We start from the raw sequence: 23,265 nt of genomic DNA, 5'->3' as shown, positions 1-23,265 counted from the left end.
AAATATAAAGGTTTTAAAATGTGTTATTCATTTAGCTGTGAAACCAATTTGCTGTCTGTTTTCTGACTAAAGTTTCTTTTTGAATGTTTCCACCTTTTATTGTGAAGGAAATCAAAGTGATTCGCTCCGATTCAAATGAAAATCAGTCGAAGCGAAGTTCTTCAACCACGGATGTGGGAGATCATTTTTTTTGGACGACTTCATTGGAAACAAAAATCACTTCCTTGAGCTCAACCTCAACAGAAATTTGCGGGTTCTGCTTTGCTTTTTCTCTGTAATTTACAAACTGGGACGGATCGGACGTACGTCATTGAAACATCGACAGCAAAACAGATGTTGTCAGTTGTTCAACATTTCTTTTTCATTATCAAAAAAAAAAAAGTCGGTACCTGAAACTATGAGCTACGAGTCGTTAAGTTCCTGGAGTGGAAAAAAAACAGGAAAACCAGACGCAGATCAAAAGGAAACGAGGACCAATCAGCTATCAGCTTGTAGTACACCTGACCTTCCACTAGAGGGAAGCACGTCAACGTCTTTGCCTCAGAAGTTGTGTGTCACTCAGGCCACGCCCCCTCACCTCTTAACGCCGTCCCAAACTGTGGCTCTAGACCTTGAAACGAGTCTGGATGAAGAGTTTCCCTTCAGTCCTCGGTGGTCTTCGGAGGTCCCCCCTCTAATGTGGCCTTCATTCGTCCCCACCGGCCGTCCGTCCACGTCTTCAGAAGTTCAGTGAGGTGTGGGCGTGGCCTTTCCCCTCCCAGGCCCCTCCTCCTTCACCTGAAGCCCCTCCCTCTTGAAGGAGGCGGTTCAGGATGCTGATGAGACGCCGATGGACATTCCTGCCTCCTCCTCCTCCTCCTCCTCCGTCCTCCTCGGTCTCCTCCACACCTCCGTCTGTCTCCGAGCACTGCTGCACCGCCCGCTGCAGCTCCACCTGCACCAACAAATACACTAAATGAGTTCAACCTGGTTTTGGTTTCGGACCGATCGAACTGCCCTCCGTCTCTTTACTGTTCTGGAAACAAGTAAAAAACCTTTTCTGTATCTTTTCATGAGTTAAATCAAAGGTGGAGGATTGAAGGAGCTCCTGTCGTAGAGATCGGTGAATAATCTGAGACAGTTTTGTGATTTTGGTGTGTAAAAAGTAAAATAGACGTAAAATGGAAAAACCTGGAAAACACAATTTAATTTCATTAGAAGACAAATTCAAGCGTTGTTGAACGATCCTACCTGCAGTGGGAGTCCTGCTTTGGCCCCGAGCAGCGTGGGAGAAAACCACGGCCGGAAAATCTTCTCACAGATCACCTGCAGAGACGAAGACGAGGAAGAAGACTTTACTTCTGACTTGAGAACAAAACTATTTAATGGAAAAAAACATGGAAGAGAAGCAGCGGAGGGATGGACCGACAGGAAGTAGAAGACGTGAAGAGTGGAGTAAAACCGAGTACGTGAAACACAAGATGACGGAAATAAAGAGAGACGAAGAGAAAAGAATGTGAGGAGGATCCGATCGTATGCAGACGACGTCTCGCTTTTCATCACTCAGCACCGAACGCACGGTTAAAAGCACAAAGGCTTCTTTCTCTGGGGAGATGATTGGCGGGCCGAGAGGTCGTCGGGGGTCAAGAGACACCTGCGCGGCCTCGGATGGACCAATAGGAGGGCGGCGTGTCATCGGCGTGTCATCGGCACCGCTCCGACCCGTCGCTTTGTTCTCTTTGTTCTTCTCTTCCTTTGTTGAAAACGTCTCCATCTCGTCCTTCTGCTGGTTCAATCTCTTCTTTGTTGTCGGAGGCTTTTTCATGTTTGATATTCTCTTCAGTTCATGTGGAGGTTTTATTTTTTTTTCTCTGCTGATCGTCTTCATGTTTTCCTCTTTATTCCTCTTCATGTCCCACATCTGTCTTTTGTCTTCCTCTTCGTTTCCCACGTCTTCGTTTCCATCCTTTCTCCTTTTCTTCTGGTTTCCTGTCTTTTCTTTTGCTGCATTTGAACCTCCATCCTTCTTTTTTCTGAATCGCCGCCGTGTTTGTGCATCACCATCCGAAAACAGTTTCCCTCCGTCTCACATGAATGCGGGTATCTCGTATCATACGACACGCGATACGGGAGCCGGCGGGGTGATGAGAGTCCGTCCGGCCGTCGTCATGGTGATGATGGCGGTGACGGGGGATGTCCGGCGCGGCTTTTTGTGTCCCAGACGTTTCGTTTGAGTTTGACGCTTCGAAACGGCTTCAAGTTACTGTCGATGTTTCTCAACTGAACATCCCCAATAATGATCATTGTTATTATTCTTATTATTATGATGATTATTATTCTTATTATTATTATTAATGTTTGAAAACATTAAAATACAATAATCTCTACTAATTTTAAATAATGGAACAAACTTATTATTTTGCGTTCAGTGTTACTCTGATTAAAATGTCATGGCAAAAATGGCATTTAATATTTTTTCTAATAATAGTAATAAATTAAACTGCTTAAATATACTTCTGTAAATAATGTAAAATATAACCTTAACTTCACATTTATTGTATTTGATAAGATTAATTATAATAATAATAATAAAGTTTGGTTAATAAATCCCAACATATTAATTTTTGTTATAATAGGGTTTATAAATACATAAACAACCTAATCCAGTCATTTATATGCAAATAAAAGACACAAACATTAATATAAAACTAAACTGTGGCTTCACACTTTTGTGAATTATTTCTTTTAATTCATATTAAAACATCACAACAACAAAAAGAAAATTAGTTTGGTCCAAAGCTGTCAGTAAATTTTTTTTAAATGTTTGGATTAAAAAAGTTGACTCAAACTTTGATGTGAATGTTCTTTTAATGTTCATTTTTCATTAAATGAAAAATTTAAATCTACAAACTGGTTTTGCAGAATTTGTTTTACTGTGAAACTTTTTATCGGTTGGATTTCTATATTTAAAGAATAAAACCAGGTTTTGTTTAAAGCTGCAAAAAGGACAATACATTTTTTTTTTAAATTTATTCAGAAGAAAAGCTAAATTCTTTAATCCTGAGCCTTTAATATGAATTACAATTAATTATAATTCATGAATGAAAAGAAGTATTTGAATCAAAGTTATTGTTACTATTCATATTTGTAGATAAATCATTTTTTAAATTGAAGTATTTGTGTTTTTAAAGGATTTCCACGATGTTTTATTGATCAGTTAAAATTACAATATGTTCAGGATGATGATAAATATTTGAAGTGTTTTTTAAAGGCAAAACAATTCAACAAACTGTCTTTTAATTACGGCGTCCGTAACGAAAAAAGTGCAGAAAAAACGACGGTTCAGAAAGAAACTTTCAACGTGTGAAAGGAAAAGAAGGGAAGTTGTTTCTGCAGCAGGTTCAGCCTCCGCTGCCTCGCCGTCATTATCATTCCACACCGGGCGGGTTTCGCACACGTATAATTAAAAGTTGTGAAAGATTGATTACCCAGAATTCTCGGCGAGTTTGAGAGAAACAAACAAGCCTGTAATTAATCAGCGAGGAGGACGAGCTGCGGCTGAACGTGTCGGGTCGTCGCTCAGGAGGGAAAAACATCCAGGAAACAGACGGACGCATCAGAGACGCAAAAGAACACGAATACATGAACATTCATTCATCAGCTGTTGATCAAAGGGAAAGTTTCATTTTTGCACTTAAAAACTTAAATTAAAATCTGAGCAGGTTAATAAATAAATAAAGGATTTTTAACAATTGGCGTCAGATTTTTTTTCACAGCAGAACTTAACAGAAACAAATAAAATACAGACGAGCAAAATGAGTGAAAAATAAAACTGAGTCACTTTTAATTTAAATGCTGCTGTTACAGTTTGAGGTCAGAATTAACTGATAATTATGTTTGTTTTAATTGTGCAGGACGTGAAAGTGCTAATTTAATTTTAATTAATTTAATGAATAAAGAATAGATTTTGTTTCTCATTTAATGTACAAAATATTAATGTTTTGCAGTAAAACTACAACTGTAAAAGTCAAACTTGTACCTGATTAAAAACCAAAGGTAACCTCCCTCCCGGTCTCACCTGCAGGTTGCTGTTGCTGCGGCGGGCGCTGCACCTGCGTTTGATCGGGTCGCACCTGGACGAGCAGTCGAAGAAGTTGCAGTCGTCGTCGCTGCTGCAGTTCTGGTCCAGGATGTCCCTCATCTTGGGCTCGAAGAACGCCATGTCCACGTCGATCGCCACCACCTGCAGGACACCAGGGACACCACAGAGGTTCAGGCTCTTCAAACGTAATTCATACATTTAAATATCTAATTTACTTTCAGAAATATATATTGTAAATTGAGAATGAGTGTCGTTAATGCAGCTTCATGATGGTTTTAAATGACACGTCTGAGAAGGAAATTATAGACGTTTCATCTCTCTGACTGTTGACAGACAGACAGACAGGTTTCATATGACGTAAACACGTCTGTCTGATGGTTTTGTGGCAGTTGTACGTGTTGGTGTTTGTTTTCAGGCTCCTCTCGTCTTCTCTGAGATTTCAGTAGCTGCTGACGTGACGTCGGTTCAGTTAACCAGCAGCTGAGTCAGCGGCCTCAGGCCACCATTCTTCTGCTGCGTGTCTCCGACTCTGCTTCACCTGATGTGATACACCCGTCGGTCCACTAGAGGGCATCAGGGTCACGCAACAAACCGCGACATCGTCCATCGGTTTTCAAACTGCCGGTCTGAAGTCGTTTTGCTATTTTGAGGCCAGAAGTGACCATATTTGGATGAGCTGGGGGGAGGGGCCAATGACCCTAAGCCCCGCCCACCTGGGAATTTATCTAATGACTTCGTATTTCAAGAGAGAACTTGATGCTTTTTCAATGGGAGTCTATGGAGACAGTCCCTAGTGGTCCTCAGTGGTACTACAGATGGAGTCTATGGAGACGGCCCCTAGTGGTCCTCAGTGGTACTACAGATGGAGTCTATGGAGACGGCCCCTAGTGGTCCTCAGTGGTACTACAGATGGAGTCTATGGAGACGGCCCCTAGTGGTTCTCAGTGGTACTACAGATGGAGTCTATGGAGACAGCCCCTCGTGGTCCTCAGTGGTACTACAGATGGAGTCTATGGAGACAGCCCCTGGAGGTCCTCAATGGTACTACAGATGGAGTCTATGGAGACAGCTCCTAGAGGTCCTCAATGGTACTACACTTTGAGGCAGGTAAGTTCCTACATTACATAACATATTTAAGTCACGTTACTTTGATAAATTACTTATTTTAAACCAAACCGTCGTCTTTCCCGAATCCTAACCACGTGTTTCTGTGGTCGCTAAACCGAAGGTGAAACGTGGTGGATTACACGCTGTGGGGCGACGCGATACTGTGCCTTTAAATCTAAAGTCAACACGCCTCATGAGACTCCTGTGGTGGAGTTTTATACTGAGTTATAAACAGAGAGTTGGTGAATGTGTAAGGAAACATCCTGCCAATACTGTGGTTTACGTGACGTTCTCTGGAGCCTCAAACGCCTCATCTGGCCCTGTTTTTGTTTTACTGCTCATTTGAAGTGTGACGGATGAAATCGTCGAGGTTGTTGTGGTCGACGTGACGTTGTTTTAAAAATCTGATAACGCAGAGAAAATGGCGGCTTCGTTCTCCCTCCGTCTGAACACTCAGCGTCCAGAATCAACACTTTGATCTTCAACATCCCGACGGTGATGGAGGACGACTACGTGTCCCGTCTGCCTCCCTGCTCTGCTTCCTGTCGACTCACCGTCAGGTCCTTCCTGATGGCGAAGTTCTCCGGTTTGATGTCGCAGAGGTGCAGTTTGTGGGTGAAGTCGTTGTCGAAGTGCCACACCATGTCCAGGAAACTGAGCGCGATGCGGTGCACCATCTCCCTGGAGCTCCACCGCCCGCGGCCTCCGCCCCGGTCCCGGTCCTCCGGCCCGGAAACTTCATCCAGGGAGAAGATGTTCTGGTCCCAGGCGTGGCCGGCTGACAGGTACTCCACAGAGTAGAAATGACCGCAGGAGCCCAACACTTTGGCCACGTGGGTGCTGAGGTCCTGCAGGACTCTGGAGAGCACAGGGAGGAGGTTACACACACACACACACACACACACACACACACACACACACACACACACACACACACACACACACACACACACACACACACACACACACTCACAGCTGTATTTTCTCTCATCCATTGCTTGCTGCAGCTCCGTCTGCCTCCAGATAAGAAGCTGCAGGTCGCTTCGCCTCGCTGCTTTTAATTTAGTCTTCCAGCCTGTTGGTGCTCACAGACTCAGCAGACCGACGTCGGCTTCTTTCCTTTTTTGTTCGGCAGCTACGACGTTTCTGACCAGCGGTCACGTTAACGTGTTGAACTCAGTGAAGATGTTGAACTCTGAATACTTCCTGGTGGAGGTTCTTGCTGCTCCGTGTGCAGCACCGTGCTGCGTTCAGGAACTCTCTGGACTTATTGATCGACACTCACACACTCACAAAGCTGTCTTTTGCTACTTCGATATTGTTTCGTTAATTAAATCCTGACCGTCGTTTATCTACGTCTCTGACGTTACCAAGGTGTGAACAGGTGAGCGGTTTACCTGAGGAAGGTGTACTCCTCCTGCTGCAGCAGCGACCACAGTGAGGCCAGCTCTGCTCTGGAGTAGCTCTTGTCTCTGCTTTTCAGCTTCATCCCCCAAAGTCTGGCCAGAGAGCCGTTACCTTCTCCTCCTCCTCCTCCTCCTCCTTCTTCATCCTCGTCCTCCTCGGCCAGCCCCAAGGAGTTTCGTACCTGAGGTCAGAGGAAGTGTAAACTTTGATCCTCAGAAAGGTTGTGATTGATTTATCCCCATTAAACGGTCCGACTCACCTCCAGGGTGGCGTAGAAGACGACATCCAGAGGGGAGAGCTCCTCCGCCGCCTCCTGTGGAGCAGAACAGTTATTTCACCGACTGGACGACGTTAGCAGAAGACCTGGGAACAAAGCGCAGACCTTACCTGGTAGTCCAGGATGCCCAGCGGCTCGTAGGAGGAGAAGTTCTCCAGTTTGGACTTGAGGATGACGGGGTTTCCTCTCCAGCGAGCCTCGATCACCTTCTTCCCGTTCTCGTAGTAGAGGCAGCGCTTGTACTCCACCAGGCCGAGCACACACAGATCCTCACACATGTCCCCCGTCACCGAGCCCTCTCCGAACTCCAGGCACTGATGGGGAGAGCACCGAGAGGTCAGCTCCCCGAACCGCAACATCCTCACGGGACGGCGGCTCTGTGATCCAACCTCGCAGTTTGGACACGAAACATGAAGCCACTTCTCTTTTCAAAATGAAGATTAAAACATCTCTGCACATCTTTTTTTTTTCTGAGAGTACTCGTCATCTTTCAGGGTATTTATTGCTGCGTTGATCTTCTCTGCAGCTGTTTTTCTTTGCATTAATCTGTGTAAACCCTGAAGGAGATGATCCTACATCTGAGAGCGGAGATGACCTCACGCCTCCGTCCCGTCTGAACCGCTCGGCGTCCAGAGGTGTGACGGGCGAGGCGGATTACCCGGCTAATCCTTGTTCTGCCCACATTCCTACACAAACATCAGTCAGCGAGGAGCTCAGAGACTAAACCCGGACGGACAGATGGACGCAGACGGACAGATCGGGTTGTTAATCGACCTGCGGAGACGTGACGAACGACTCCTCTTCTCGTCGACGTCCTGCAGTTGACCTGTCGAAGGGCGAGTTTAGATTTCGTTTCATCTGCCTCCCGAGTCCTGAAACATCTGCAGACGCTCTATAAATCCAGACCGGGTCACAAACCAGAACCAGCTGGTCTTCTCCTTCAACTGTGGCAAATAAACCAAGCGTTAACGCAGCGTCAGATTTCCCGTCAGACGGGTAAGATGTGTGAAAAGAAAACCTCCATGTAAAGTGTGTCTGCTGAGATTCACAGAAACTTTTAATCCACTCTGAAAAAACATACAGCAAATGTATTTATCATAATTATAATCTTTGTATTGGCAGAGAAAAGTTTCAGGTTGAGAACAGCAATGCGTGTGTGTGTGTGTGTGTGTGTGTGTGTGTGTGTGTGTGTGTGTGTGTGTGTGTGTGTGTGTGTGTGTGTGTGTGTGTGTGTGTGTGTGTGTGTGATGACGGACTCAACAGGAGTGGGAGGGGAGGTGTTGAGAGTCAAAGGAGACGCTGCAAATTATCGTCCCCTTTGAGTTCCTAATAGTTCCTGCTGTCTCTCATCACCGTCACTGATAATCACTGCTGTGTGTGTGTGTGTGTGTGTGACTGCACACTTTTTAAGTGTTCGTCTTGATACTTTCTTCACACACACACACACACACACACACACACACACACACACACACACACACACACACACACACACACACACACACACACACACACACACACACACACACACACACACACACTCACTCACTCACTCACTCACTCACTCACTCACTCACTCACTCACTCAGGGTGACGGGCGTCTTTATATTTGTTTTTTTCCAGCAGCTCTTAAAGTCTCCCAGATGTGACGGTGAGTTGTATTTCTGATCGTTGTTCTCCAGCTGCAACAGCAGCTTTGAAATGTTTGAAAAAAGTAGTTTTTTTTCTTTAGCGCCTCGTCTCCAAGGAACCGACAGGTGGAGGTTGGAGGAGTTCTTGGACATCTGCTGACTGCGGTCTTCATCCTCCGGTGCGGTGAGCTGAGCAGCCTTCACACATCCGCTCTTAATTCCCGGGATTTGCTCGACCTTGATTCACTCTCCAGCTGCTTCCTCCGGCTCGGCCCGCCGCCCCGCTCAGATATCAGCCTCCACGGAGCCTCCTGGAGGGGGAGGTGGAGGTGTGGGAGTGGGAGGGGGAGGGACAGCTGCTCCGCCGTGTTTCTGTTGGCCGGTCATGAGTCTGCTGAACAACTGGAGCTCCTAACATTTGTAAAACTCTGGAATAACTTCTGATACAAACATTCAGCATTTTACAACAACATCATCCATCAGTGAGGTCATCATCCATCAGTGATGTCATCAACCATCAGTGAGGTCATCATCCATCAGTGAGGTCATCATCCATCAGTGATGTCATCAACCATCAGTGAGGTCATCATCCATCAGTGAGGTCATCATCCATCAGTGAGGTCATCAACCATCTGTGAGGTCATCATCCATCAGTGATGTCATCAACCATCTGTGAGGTCATCATCCATCAGTGATGTCATCAACCATCAGTGAGGTCATCATCCATCAGTGAGGTCATCATCCATCAGTGAGGTCATCATCCATCTGTGAGGTCATCATCCATCAGTGATGTCATCAACCATCTGTGAGGTCATCATCCATCAGTGATGTCATCAACCATCAGTGAGGTCATCATCCATCAGTGATGTCATCATCCATCAGTGAGGTCATCATCCATCAGTGATGTCATCATCCATCAGTGATGTCATCATCCATCAGTGATGTCATCAACCATCAGTGAGGTCATCATCCATCAGTGAGGTCATCATCCATCAGTGATGTCATCAACCATCAGTGAGGTCATCATCCATCAGTGAGGTCATCATCCATCAGTGATGTCATCAACCATCAGTGAGGTCATCATCCATCAGTGAGGTCATCAACCATCAGTGAGGTCATCATCCATCAGTGAGGTCATCATCCATCAATGAGGTCATCAACCATCAGTGATGTCATCAACCATCAGTGAGGTCATCATCCATCAGTGAGGTCATCATCCATCAGTGAGGTCATCAACCATCAGTGATGTCATCAACCATCAGTGAGGTCATCATCCATCAGTGAGGTCATCATCCATCAGTGAGGTCATCAACCATCAGTGATGTCATCAACCATCAGTGAGGTCATCAACCATCAGTGAGGTCATCATCCATCAGTGAGGTCATCATCCATCAGTGAGGTCATCAACCATCAGTGATGTCATCATCCATCAGTGAGGTCATCATCCATCAGTGATGTCATCATCCATCAGTGAGGTCATCAACCATCAGTGATGTCATCAACCATCAGTGAGATCATCAACCATCAGTGAGGTCATCATCCATCAGTGAGGTCATCAACCATCAGTGATGTCATCATCCATCAGTGAGGTCATCATCCATCAGTGATGTCATCATCCATCAGTGAGGTCATCAACCATCAGTGATGTCATCAACCATCAGTGAGATCATCAACCATCAGTGAGGTCATCAACCATCAGTGATGTCATCAACCATCAGTGAGATCATCAACCATCAGTGAGATCATCAACCATCAGTGAGATCATCATCCATCAGTGATGTCATCAACCATCAGTGATGTCATCAACCATCAGTGATGTCATCGTTGGTTTGTGAACGTTATGAATCCTCCAGTTCAGATTCTGTCCGTCACCATCTTTGCTAATTCTAGTTTGCTAGAGACGCAGCAGGTGTGTCAACATCTGTGCAGATGTTCACGTTCTGCCTCCGTCGCTGGCTGTCGCCTGAATCTGGTGTGTTTACGCTGCGTTTCAGAGCAGCTGATTGACGGCAGCGAGCGACAGAAGGACCGCCTCCCTCCAAACGAGCTCCAGACCGAGACGTTAGTGTGTTAATGAGCTGCAGCTGCAGAGGGAAGGAAGGAGTTCACTTCTACATGTCAGAGGATCTTTCTCCTTATTCTCTGATCCATAAAATAAATCGACTTTGAGAGTTAATGTTAATCATGAGATAACTAACTTATCCTGTTAGTTTCTGTCTTTCACCTCCTTCCTTCTCTCCAACCCGGAGCGTCAGCCGCACGTCCGCGGGACGTTCTTCCTTACGGGACTTTTCCCGGTGAAGGCGGTGAGCGGCGGGCGAAAGCCGAGACGTCTGGGCCGGTCCGGTCCTCGCTGAAAGGATCTCTTTGTTGTTCTGCTCTCAACATTACATTCCATCTTGGTAAAAGGTCGAGCGACCGACGAGCATTAAAACCTTCATGACATTCCTGTGCGTGCCGAGCCGGCAACAAATCAACAAAGAAACCTTCTGAGGTTTAAATGATTTTCAGGAATCAGGAGCTCGAAGCGTTTTACTGGAAATTAATCAGAATATTCTCCAACAGCAGGTCGTCGTTTATTACAAAAAGAAACACTCTTCAACGTTTGTCTTAGGGGACGAAGACCGAGACGACAGGACGAAGACCGAGACAACAGGATGAAGACGACAGGACGAAGGAGACAATGTTTAAACATTTAAAATATTCCTCAAACATTCGGAGAGAAAAGGACGTTTTCCGTGTGGGAGAATCATGCAAATGACACGAAGTAAAAAGCGTCTGTCAGCCGTTAAACAGGCGGCGGGGAGATTTATCAGCAGTGACAGGAGGTCAAAGGTCAAAGGTCAAAGGTCAGGCGCAATAACGTACGGTATCCAGTCGACACCTCCGACATGATCTGAAGGCTGCAAGAACAATTGTGTGATTTATACAGCATGTGGGATGGATGAGGTGTGGGCTGAATGGCCTGCATTCACACACACACACACACACACACACACACACACACACACACACACACACACACACACACACACACACACACACACACACACACTCTCCATTACACACGTAAACTGCGGTTAACCTCCGTAATGAGTCAACGAGCAGGTGACGGGTTTTGAAAGGTGTCAACTTAACGAAGCAGTAAACGCCGCGGCTGGTTGGTGGGCGACACACACACACACACACACACACACACACACACACACACACACACACACACACACACACACACACACACACACAGAGGTTTGAAACTGAGCCAGTATCTCAGCAATCTGGACGTAAACTGCAGAAACTGGCTCTGAAATAATAATAGAATAATAATAATGAGTAAAACAATCTTTGATTCAAATAGCTGGTTTTGTTTATAGCAACCATCATCCATCAGTGACGTCATCAACCATCAGTGAGGTCATCAACCATCAGTGATGTCATCAACCATCAGTGATGTCATCATCCATCAGTGATGTCATCAACCATCAGTGATGTCATCAACCATCAGTGATGTCATCATCCATCAGTGATGTCATCAACCAGCAGTGATGTCATCGTTGGTTTGTGAACGTTATGAATCCTCCAGTTCAGATTCTGTCCGTCACCATCTTTGCTAGTTCGGAGCGGTTTGGAGCAGGAAGTGACCATATTTGGACGAGCTGGGGGAGGAGCCAGCGGTGGATCTGACCGATCTGATTGGAAACGTAATTTGTGGAGTTTAAAGTGAGTTTTTTTGCGGTAAAATTGTAGAAAAATGTCAAAAATTACAAGTTGAGAAAAAAAAAGTTTTAAATGTTTTTGGGGAGCAGCCCCCTAGTGGACACCAGTGGTGTTGCAGTTGAAGGCACTTCCACGAGGCGATGTCCACTGTTATCTGCAGTCTGTGATCCAGACGCAACTAATGAAGTCTTTTATCAAACACTCACCAAAATAAATCAAAAGTGTTTTAGTCTCTTTCAAAATAAAATATACAAGTAAATCAAAGTCAATCATCTAAATTCAGTCTCATCTTTTGAGTCCTAAAACCTCCGTCGTCCTTCGTGTTCGCTGTGCAGCAGATTAGAAAACCTGATCGTGACGTGGAGTTCGGCTGCAGAGTCGTTAGCGCCCGTTCGTTGTTCGTTAGCGGGAGGTCATGTGGCTTCAGCCTTGCAGCGACCCTGCAGGCCTCCTCATTGGTATGCAGCTCTCATCTCCAACGCAGCTGCTCTCTTTTAAGAGTCTCTGTCTTATCGCCCCCCCCCTCCGTTCTGCTTTTCTTCTTCCCTCCGCGACACCATGAATACAGATCAAGAAACCGGACGAATCTTTCCGATATCAGTTTTCGTTCGGAGCAGAGAAGAAAACTGACATCAGGAGCCGTCGTTAAAGAAGTTGTTGCTTCGGTCTGTTTATTTTTTTAATTATTTTTTTCCAGCGTTCTGCGCTGTCCACGGACATAACGACACACCTCCATACTGCCCCCTGCAGGTCGACTCGTTTGTTCATTTTATTTGACTCCGTGGTGGATTTTCTTGATCTGAAATTGACACGTTTCCTTGAATAATCTCAATATTTATATTATTATCATTAGTTTACTAGAATATCTTATCAGGCACCATCGCAGATTAAACGGCGGCCCGTAAAGACGCTCCTGTCGGTCACTGAACTCTTCAGATGTAGATGAAGCTCAGATCATTTCATTTAAAACCAGACTTTCTCTCCTCAGAGAATCCCAGCCGGCGCTCAGACGGATCGCCGGGCAGGAAACAGCCGTTTGGGTTTGTACCACGACAGAAAGATGTCCTGAATGTCCCGAGTTAGATTCCTGATGCTCAGAGGAACTGCAGATGTTGACCTGCACGTAAACCTTCAGGAACAAACCAGCTGCTGCATTAAAAAACAGAGGGGCCGTAAAAAATGAAGCGTCGGCCCATAAATAGGCAGAGAAATGGCAGAGACGTGCAGCGACAGGGCGAGACGTCGGCCGTCACACTATAAATAGTCTCCAGAAACATACAGATTTCTTCTGCTGCGCAAACCACGTGTGCAGAGTCAGTAAAGACATCCTGCCCGCTGAACTGTTTCCAGGATTCAAAGTTTTTCTTTCTCCGACTTGATGGTAAAAACCGCTCTGTCATTTATAGACAAAACAAATCCAAAACACATCCTCAATTATAAAGTAATCGATGACTGAATGTGGTGCCGGTGGCTCCATCAAACCGCCATTCATTGTAATTGAGTTCTTATGTCAACTGAAACTTTGTCATTAACAAACTAAATATGTCAAATACTGTTTTGTTGACTTTGTTTTTTCAAACATCTTGTCTAAAATGTAATTATTGCATCCATTTTCTCAATGTTTTCTTTCTTCACAATCAAAGTTTCATGTTTGCTTTCAGATGTCTATTTTATCAGCTTCATTCTCTGAGAAACCAGAAAACACATCGACTTGATAGAGAATTTTACATTAAAACCCCGTTTGATGCTGTATATTGACGTGAGGGGGGGGGAGTACAGCTCCTCTTTGATGGTTGATAAAGAAATAAAAACTGTTTATTCAGCAGCAGGACGGATGAGGAGGGAAACAAGGTGGGTTGGTGATAAAAATGCTGTTTTATCTTTAAAATGAGTCATTTCTTCCAGAAACTTCCGTTTCTGTAGAATCTCATCTGTTGAATTCAGACAGATGATTAATTTTTCTCTGCAGGGTTTGTTTTCATACTGAAACTTTATAAACGAGCTTCGACCAAGAGTTTCCTAAGAGTGTATTTTTATCTTTGTCCCACAACATCAGTCCGACACCCAGAGGACGGCCGGCGGGCCGCGACCGGACCCGACCAAAGCTGAGTTACACTTTAAGGCTGTTACGTGATCGACTTCAGGTTCGTTACGAGCGGAGGGCGGGAGAATCCGATGACGTCATTGCAAAAAACATTCATTTATTGTGACTTTTGTCTGCAGGGAGCAAAAGAAGCAGCATTACGTTGTGGACAAAGGAGGTTGGAGGAGCTTGGGGCGGATGGACGGGTCAACAGCGTCTGACTGAGGTGAGAGACGGCTGTTTGTTTCTACTATCAATCATCGAGCTTGTTTTCTAACCAGCGAGTTTGAATTGTAACACGGAACGCTGCTATGAAGTCAACCTGGGAATTTATGAAGGAGAATCAATGTCCAGAGAGTTCCTGAATGCAGCACACGGTGCTGCAGGAAACAACGACCTCCACCAGGAAGTATTCAGAGTTCAACATCTTCACTGAGTTCAAGACGTTAACGTGACCGCTGGTCCGTGAACATCAGTGATGTCACCATGGAAACCTGAAGCTGGAGCAGAGAAATATAAAACCTTCAACACGCCCACTTACAGCCGAGTGTTCCTGAGCCCATGCAGTGATTTCCACTCGTTCCTCTTCTGCTATATTTAATTTTCTTTTGGAGAAAAGCCTCCTGGACTTTTTCTCTTCTTTTTTTTTCTAATCTCACTTGTTTACATGATTTATGACTTGAACTCAAACACGAAGTGAAATCTCCCACTGAGGCCGTCGGTGTTTCTGTGCCTCAGAGCTGAAGAGTTTCAACACGTTTAATCCGCTGCTTCAGCAGCAGGTTGAAAGGTTTGAAAAGGAGAGATGAGCCTGCAGGAAGGAGACGGGAAGAGAGGGATCGAGCGGCTTTTGTTCAGGTTCCTGCAACACCTGAGGCCGTCGGGACGAGCCTGTACCAGGGACCTGCCTGAACCAGGGACCGGCCTGAACCAGGGACCTGCCTGAACCAGGGACCGGCCTGCCTGAACCAGGGACCTGAACCAGGGACCTGCCTGAACCAGGGACGGTACCAGGGACCTGCCTGAACCAGGGACCGGCCTGAACCAGGGACCTGCCTGTACCACGGTACCAGGGACCTGCCTGAACCAGGGACCGGCCTGAACCAGGGACCTGCCTGAACCAGGGACGGTACCAGGGACCTGCCTGAACCAGGGACCGGCCTGAACCAGGGACCTGCCTGAACCAGGGACGGTACCAGGGACCTGCCTGAACCAGGGACCGGCCTGAACCAGGGACCTGCCTGAACCAGGGACGGTACCAGGGACCGGCCTGAACCAGGGACCAGTCCGGATCTGGGAGTCCGGGAGTCCGTCCCACAGTCGACCTGCATCTGTCCTGCATTACTGCTGCCTGAAGGGCCGAACCAGCTCCTGGAAAGCGAGAAGCTGCTTCTCCGTCACACTGATGGACGAAGCAGCAACAGCAGCATTAGTTCAACAAACACACAGCGTGTGTTGACTCGGTGTTTATTTGGGATTTCATTGGTTTCCACTTCAGATCTCGGGGAAGTTTAATCACAGCCGCTGTGATGGAAAATGGATTTCTCCCCAAATCTCTCTGTTGGTTTGATTAAACTGCAGCTCAGACAATAACAGCAGTGTTTACATGTCGCTGTAGTTCATGCAGAACAAAAACAAGGTTAAAGAGGAGGAAATGTTTCCAGGACAAAGTAAAGGTTTATCCTGGATTTAACATCTATCAGCTGACTGAAGGCTGGAAGGAGTGTGACGAAGGTTTATTTCCACCTGGAAACCACTCGGCTGTTCGACCTCTACGGCGTGATTCATACGGCCGTTAGAGAAAACTGTATTTCACAACGTTTGTTCTGCTGATGAACGATCGTCCTCTGACTCGCTGCGACGCGCCGAGAACGACACCGGGAAACTAACCAGGGAAGAAATTCAGAGTTCAGTGAGAAGGAAGAGAAAAGAGGTCCAGAAGATCAAACAGGATCAGCAGGATTAAAGGGAAGACGAGGAGGAAGTCGTGGTGCTCTGAGGACAGAAGGGAAGGAGAGTTTTATCACCAGTAGATGCTGCAGTGGATAAAACAGAAAGCCATTAATTGACCTGTGAGTTTATCTCCGGCCGCCGGGTTCCTGTAATCTGACTGATGATTCACACAAACGCTCGCTGGGAGCAGTTCGTCCTCCTGCTAGATAACTGTGGCTGCTGGCGGCGCCACCAACCTCAGGTTTCATTCAATAAATACAACCAAGAACCAAAACTAGACGGGAAACATTCAGGATTTCTCTAGACCTGAAACTGGAGCAGAGAAACATCCGAGAAATCTTCAACACCCGCTCACAGCCGAGTGTTCCTGAGCCCATGCACTGATTTCCACCACAGAATCTGTTTTTGTGTCCAACTCTGGAAATCGACAAATCGGCTTGACCCCTCCAATCTGACCTTGAACCCCCTCCAGTTTCAGGTTTCCATGGTGACATCACTGATGTTCACGTAGCAGCGGTCACGTTAACGTGTTGAACTCTGAATACTTCCTGATGGAGGTTCCTGTTGCTCCGTGTGCATCGCTGTGATTTATTTGAACCCTCGTATGATGCACTTTGAACCGTTACGATGTTCAGCGTTAACATCTCATGTAACCTACGACCATGTCAGGAGGACTGAAAGTTAGTCGGTTAATCTTTAATATTTCTAAATCAGAGACGATAAAAGTGTGTAAACTGTTTTTTATGATAAACTTTTTAAAAGTTACTCCATTAAAACCAGAACGAAGCGCCACCTACTGGTCGCCGGCGGTCGGACTCACCAGCCTCTGCAGGATCCTCTTGCTCTTGTCGTCGGTGCAGTAGTCGGACAGGATGCTCCTGTGGACCAGAACCAGGCCGTTCAGGAATAACCAGGACCCGAACCAGAGCAGAGCGAAGACCAGGGTCCCCCGGCGCGACCACAGCCTGAGGCCCAGCCAGCGGAGGAGGCACAGGCCGCCGCCGCGCCCCCCTCCGCCCCCCACCGGGCCTCCAGGGAGCATGGTGGAGGTCTGCGTCCAGACAAAGACCTCCTGCTGCTGGGTACTCTCAAACTCTACAACCGGACCACCTCCAGAAGAGTTGTTCCCTCAGATAATCCGCTCCAAGTCTCTCAACACCTCCATAGAAAGAACTCCGTCATCGGCATATTTCGTCAGGAGCCGTGTTGTCAGTATCTCCCATGATGCACTGCAACCAGCGGGGATGGAAATACTCCAAAGATGTGTTGAGTCATGGAAAGTATCCCGATCGTAGAGGCCTGCGACTGACGAGAAAAACAAAAACTTTAAGAAACCGAGAACACAAGAAAAAGAAGAAGAGGAGAGCAGCGTGCAATCATCCAATCAGAGCAGCTCATTCCTGACTGACAGGCGTCGACCTCCAGCTGCTATTCCTCAACACGCTTTGTTCACGCTGACATTTGTTGTTTTCAGATCCAACCGGCTGATTTATGTTCTGACGGGAAGTCGTTCAAAGGCAGCAGGTCGCCATCGAGTTGGGATGAGGCTGCACACACACACACACACACACACACACACACACACACACACACACACACACACACACACACACACACACACACACACACACACACACACACAGTCTGTCTCCTATAAAATAAAAACTCTCTCTGCTGTTAAACTCTTAAACTCGGCTGCAGATCGTCTCGTCTGTCGCTCGATTTAAAACTCGTCCTGCGAATCATTTAGAGATCGAAGCTCCGGAGGAAGATGGAAACCGAAGACGTTAATGTGGTCAGGAAGAGAAACGAGGCTGGATGCGGAGAGGAGACGCTTTAATGAGCGCCGGCGAAGCAAAACAAGCACAGACGTTTTCCTGATGTCAGAAAAAACATGAATATAAAGAAAGAAAGAAAAAGATGGCGACAGGAGAGGAAGCTTCAGATCTGACTCGGAGCGACTCGCCAGCTTTTTGCTTTGATTAAACAACACAGGAACTTTTTATTCATCAGTGAAGAAGAAGAACATTTTGAACTTCCTGTTTGCGTCGCAGCTCTTCAGAAAGTGTTTTAACTTTAAAACTAACGAAAGCTTCTGTTTCTGCTGACGGAGAAAGAAGATCATGATCTTTAAAGATCATAAAATAAAAGACTCCAAAATAAAAAAGTCGGGTTTCATGTGGTTTCTGTTCTGAGCATCTCAGACCGTTAACTAACAGGAAACACTCACCAGGAGGTGCAGGTGGAGAAACACAACGCCGCCCATCCTCCAGGACGGACGGGTCCGTCAGACCGATGGAGGCTGCAGGTTCCTCCAGAACCGAGCAGGTTCTGTTTCACACTGGTGAAGGATTGAAAAGAGGAGACGGGGAATGTGATGATGTCAGTCAGAGCTTGGTGTCCTCGTGTTCTCGTCTGCTCTGGTTTCCTCCCGTCTCCGTCTCCTCCCGTCTCCGTCTCCTCCCGTCTCCGTCTCCTCCAGTCTCCGTCTCCTCCCGTCTCCTCCAGCCGGTGTTTTCCTCCACAGCTGCAGCGTCGGCGATCCGGTTCCACTTTAAAGTCACACACTAGTAAAAGGAGACATCTCCGCTCTCCAGCTGGACCTCCTCCACTGCCGCTCACTCACAATGCAACAGGTGTCCGACGTCCCCGACTCGCCGACGTCCCCGACCCACCCAGGTCTCCGGTCCGCTGCAGACGGCCGTGAGTCCCAATCGGTTCTGAAGATCGGACGGTTTCTCAGAACGTCTCTCTGCTCAACGGAGGACGGACCACGCGCTGTCCCACATCCTCATGTCCTGACGTGGACAGAAGAGACAGCGGGTAACTGGACTGAAAGCGGTCCGGTCGCGCTCCTTCACTCGTCCGACTGTCAGCAGAAGGAGTTGGTCTCCTCGTACGTCCCTCGGCCGCCTGAACAGAACCTCCCCCAGCAGGACTCACACCGCTCCGGCTGCTGGAGGTTCTCCGGCAGCTCTCGGTCCCCAGAAGATGCTCCGGGGGACGTTTCCAGCAGCGGGAGACGATCCAGCTGTGAAAGGAGCGTCTCCGTCCCGGTCAGCCCCAAGTCCGTCTCCGTCCCACTCAGCCCCGAGTCCGTCTCCGTCCACTCAGCCCCGAGTCCGTCTCCGTCCACTCAGCCCTGAGTCCGTCCTGTCAGGCGGCTCCGCCGGTCGTCTGGTGTTCAGCAGCTCCGGTTTCTGCTGCTTCGCTCTCAGTCTGAATCAGCACTGCTGGCTCCAACAGAGAGTGTGTGTGTGTGTGTGTGTGTGTGTGTGTGTGTGTGTGTGTGTGTGTGTGTGTGTGTGTGTGTGTGTGTGTGTGTGTGGAGGGGGGGGGGCGTGTCGAGCTCAGGCTTGTTTGTTCAGCCCTGTTCCTTCCTTCCTTCCTTCCTTCTTCCTTCCTCCTTCCTTTCCTTTCCTCTGTGTGTGTTACATGTATTGTGGGGACTTGCCTCCCTTCTGGGGACAATAAACGTTTGTCTGCAAGAAAAAAGAATGTAAGTGGATGTAAAGTCCTCTGAAGTGATGGAAACCTGACGGTGTGTGTGTGTGTCCCTCCTTCTTTGCCCTGTTACCACGGCAGCCAGTCTCTGTTAAGGTTCAGTCCCCACATGCTGCAGCTTCACTGAGCCTCTCCAAATTAAAACTCTCCCCCCATTTGTATAACTTTACCCCCCCTCCTCCCTCCTCCTCCTCCTCTCCCTCCTCCCTCCTCCTCCTCCTCCTCCTCCTCCTCCTCCCTTCTCCTCCCCCTCCTGTGGCACACACAGCAAGATTCTCCATAAAAACAGCTCAGAGGCCCGTGGCATGTTGGTAATTGCCCTATTTGTGAAAATTCCAATAAAGTTGTGCAAACCTCTGCGCAGGCAACTCGACGTGGAGTTTGATGCCTTCAAGGCTGAAAAATGTTGGAGGAGGTTATTTTTAAATCGTACTGCTGTCAGCTTCTGTCGGAGCTCACGCCGAGCTGGGAGCTCCTTAACGCTGTGTTTACGGATGTGTGGCCACTAGAGGGCAGAAACAGGTGAAAAACACAGACTTGATATAAAAGTGTTCGTAGCTTCTGAATAATGAGGTCGACGCAGAAATGTCTTCAGCTGCAATACCAGCGAGTTCCACTAGAGGTCGGCTCCACAAAGCCTCCGGCTCCATAGACTCCCATTCACAAACCAACAATGACGTCAGTGCTGGTCGCCGCTCTGACGTGTTATCAAACATCTTCCACGTCTTCAGCTTTTCGTGAACTCTGCAGGAGCAATTATTAAAATAATTATGATTAAAACCTGCCAGCAGTTCTGGCTTCACGCGAAGCCAATTGAAACTTTTGGGGTTTTAAAAGTTGTTTTCTCAAATGCTCACAGACGCACATTATTTACTTTATACGTCTTCATCCACATTGTACACATAGTTTAAAAAAACAACGACTGTGCGACGTACTTCAGCGTCCAGCCTCCCTGAATGTTCTCACGCTGTCTGTCTCTGGGTTCACCGACTGAACCTCCGGCTGGCCAGCGAGCTCTTTGGCAGCCGATCAGAGCGCCGTCCTCGTTAACATCGTCCGCTCTGTTACAGCCAGCCACTTATCACAGCCTCCTCGTTAGCTGCAGCCAATTACCTGAGGTCGCTCGTTAGGGGCTCAAACGTTAATTGGTCGAACCGCATTCTCTAAAAGTTGCTGGCTCAGCAAATGTCTCCGATTTTCACCTTCATGTTTCCTGAAGTTCTTTTTTTGGGGCTGATTTGTTTTGCAGGAGAGAAGAAAAGACGGAGAGTTTTCATCGGACGTGGAATAATTTACTGCAACACTTGCGTGCATTTGCATTGGGGGCTATTTACACACTCACACACACACACACACACACACGTTTGTGCAGCTATCCTTGTGAGGACTTCACGTTGCCTTCCTTTCATCGTGGACAGCTGAACTCAAACCTGAACAGGAACCTCCCTGTCTCATTAGGATCAGACTGGAGGCCCCGAGAGGGCGACAGGTCCCAACGAGGTCGGTGTTTATTCTGGAAAAGGTCCCCAAGACGTAACAAAAGTGAGTACACACACTCACACACCCTTCACTTCAGGCAGCTGCCCTTGAAACGCAGACTGAATGAATCACTGACATTAAAAAAAAGAGTGTTTTTAAGCAGAGTTCAGTTACTGGTGGTAAAATGTTTTGACAGTCAGGCTGCAAAGTTCACTGGAAACACACAAGTTGAGTTGCAGCTCCTCCTAGTGGTGAAGCCGGACAGTTACAGGACATCAGGAGCGCAAACGAGGAGACCAGACGACAAACCAGTTTTATTTGTTGCTTCTTTCATCTCTTTGATGTGTATGATACATATGTTGTGTATTATGATAAGATTACGGTAAATTAGAGTGTTTCAGCAGCTCAGATAAAGAAAATAGACAACAAAGTGATAATTAACATAAAATGGATTAATTACAATAAAGTGAAGATGAAGTAGAAATATATCCAATACAATAGAACAAAAATATATCCACCGTTAGCTGTTATTTCGTTCGTGCTGTTTTATGCAAGACAACAACGAGAAGACGTGTTCGGTGCAGATGCAATGAAATGTTAATATGAATGAAATGTTCAATTAAAGGAAGAGTCCAGGAATACCTCACACAGCAGAGGCAGAGATATCCTGACTTTTACTCCCAAACCACTACATTTCCCACAATGCAACTGGCTGATATCTCCTGTAAAATCCTCCTTAAAAGATGATTTCATGTCTTTTAAAAAATAGAGTTTAATTTATTTAAATAAAACATCTAAAAGCGAAGTTATGTTTAGTAAGTACATTATCTAAACACACAGCTGTAAACTGTTTTAAAATGCTGTGTTTTGTTTTAATGCGTTGAGTGAATTTCTCAGCATTACAGGTGTAATACCAGCATTTGGCCAGAAGAGGTCCCTATTGTTCACTGTAAAATGCCTCAAAACAACCATTTCCAACACAATCAGCCTCAAAGACATTCATATTCCCATCATTTAAATTGCTTTGATGTGGCTTTGTGTTGTTGCAGTTTCCAGTTGTGGCCACTAGAGGTCATTGTGAGCCCACTTGCTTTTATAAACCTACTTATGTGCATGTACTTTGTTTTTGCTATTATTATGAACAAAAACAAACTAACTTTAGCGTCCAGTCATGAATATCAGGCTTTAATAAGAGCAGAACTTTATTATTTATAATTGAACTTTATTCGTTTTCTGGTTTACAGTCAGACCAACGAACACAAAAACCATGATCAAAGACACAGAAGAAAACATGTCGGACTCCCTCGCTGTCCTCAATCTGACTGTAACTCGTAGATCAGTGCTTGTGATTTTATTTTTCAGCCAATGACGCGCTTCGCCTTCAGCTGATTGGGCTCAGGTTGTCTTTCTGCTCTCTGATTGGCTCGTCGAGGTGCCTCTCTGCATCCCAGCTCCTGTTAGAGGAACAGCGGCAACAGTGAGTAAACACAACAACAAACTCTCAGCCTCTCCAGCAGATGTTGGAGGGATCGACTCATCCGGTCTAGATCGCAGTTCATCCGAAGAGTTCCCAGAACTGTTTCTTTATAGAGCAAAGGAGTATTAGCATTTGAAACTTTTTGCATCTTTAAAACTAAACAGTCTGGACCGAGAAACCACAACAAGATTAAACTGAACACCAGCTTATTTTCACCAATCAGCAGTGAGGTCATCAACCATCAGTGATGTCATTTATATCCAGTCTGTGGTTTTATATCCAGTCTGTGGTTTTATATCCAGTCTGTGGTTTTAGATCCAGTCTGCGGTTTTAGATCCAGTCTGCGTTTTTAGATCCAGTCTGCGGTTTTATATCCAGTCTGTAGTTTTATATCCAGTCTGTGTTTTATATCCAGTCTGTGGTTTTATATCCAGTCTGTGGTTTTATATCCAGTCTGTGGTTTTATATCCAGTCTGTGGTTTTATATCCAGTCTGTGTTTTATATCCAGTCTGTAGTTTTATATCCAGTCTGTGTTTTATATCCAGTCT

At 46.5% G+C, this 23,265-nt stretch overlaps 1 protein-coding gene and 1 long non-coding RNA gene across 2 annotated transcripts; one reads left to right on the top strand and one right to left on the bottom strand.

Moving 5' to 3' along the window:
* Positions 1–595: 595 nt before the first annotated feature.
* dipk1c (divergent protein kinase domain 1C) lies at positions 596–18,714 on the bottom strand. The gene is made up of 9 exons (XM_069723928.1): positions 18,487–18,714; positions 17,077–17,561; positions 6,983–7,186; positions 6,855–6,908; positions 6,586–6,776; positions 5,743–6,046; positions 4,058–4,222; positions 1,231–1,305; positions 596–934 (listed from the first exon to the last, which is right to left on the bottom strand). The coding sequence occupies exons 2-9, from the start codon at positions 17,296–17,298 to the stop codon at positions 719–721; spliced, it is 1,431 nt and encodes a 476-aa protein (XP_069580029.1). The 5' UTR covers positions 17,299–17,561; positions 18,487–18,714; the 3' UTR covers positions 596–718.
* Positions 13,814–21,285, top strand: LOC138636087 (uncharacterized). The gene is made up of 4 exons (XR_011312229.1): positions 13,814–14,071; positions 14,277–14,364; positions 14,444–14,529; positions 21,219–21,285. It is a non-coding gene; the product is annotated as an uncharacterized lncRNA (long non-coding RNA).
* The last annotated feature ends 1,980 nt before the right edge of the window (positions 21,286–23,265 follow it).

This window comes from Brachyistius frenatus, unplaced genomic scaffold, assembly GCF_029030835.1.
Source record: "Brachyistius frenatus isolate BFR_SWC_R1_liver_20210118 unplaced genomic scaffold, ASM2903083v1 Contig_351, whole genome shotgun sequence".
NCBI classification, from domain to species: Eukaryota; Metazoa; Chordata; class Actinopteri; family Embiotocidae; genus Brachyistius; species Brachyistius frenatus.
Note: the sequence above shows the minus strand (reverse complement) of the source record. Positions and strands in the feature narration are given on the sequence as shown.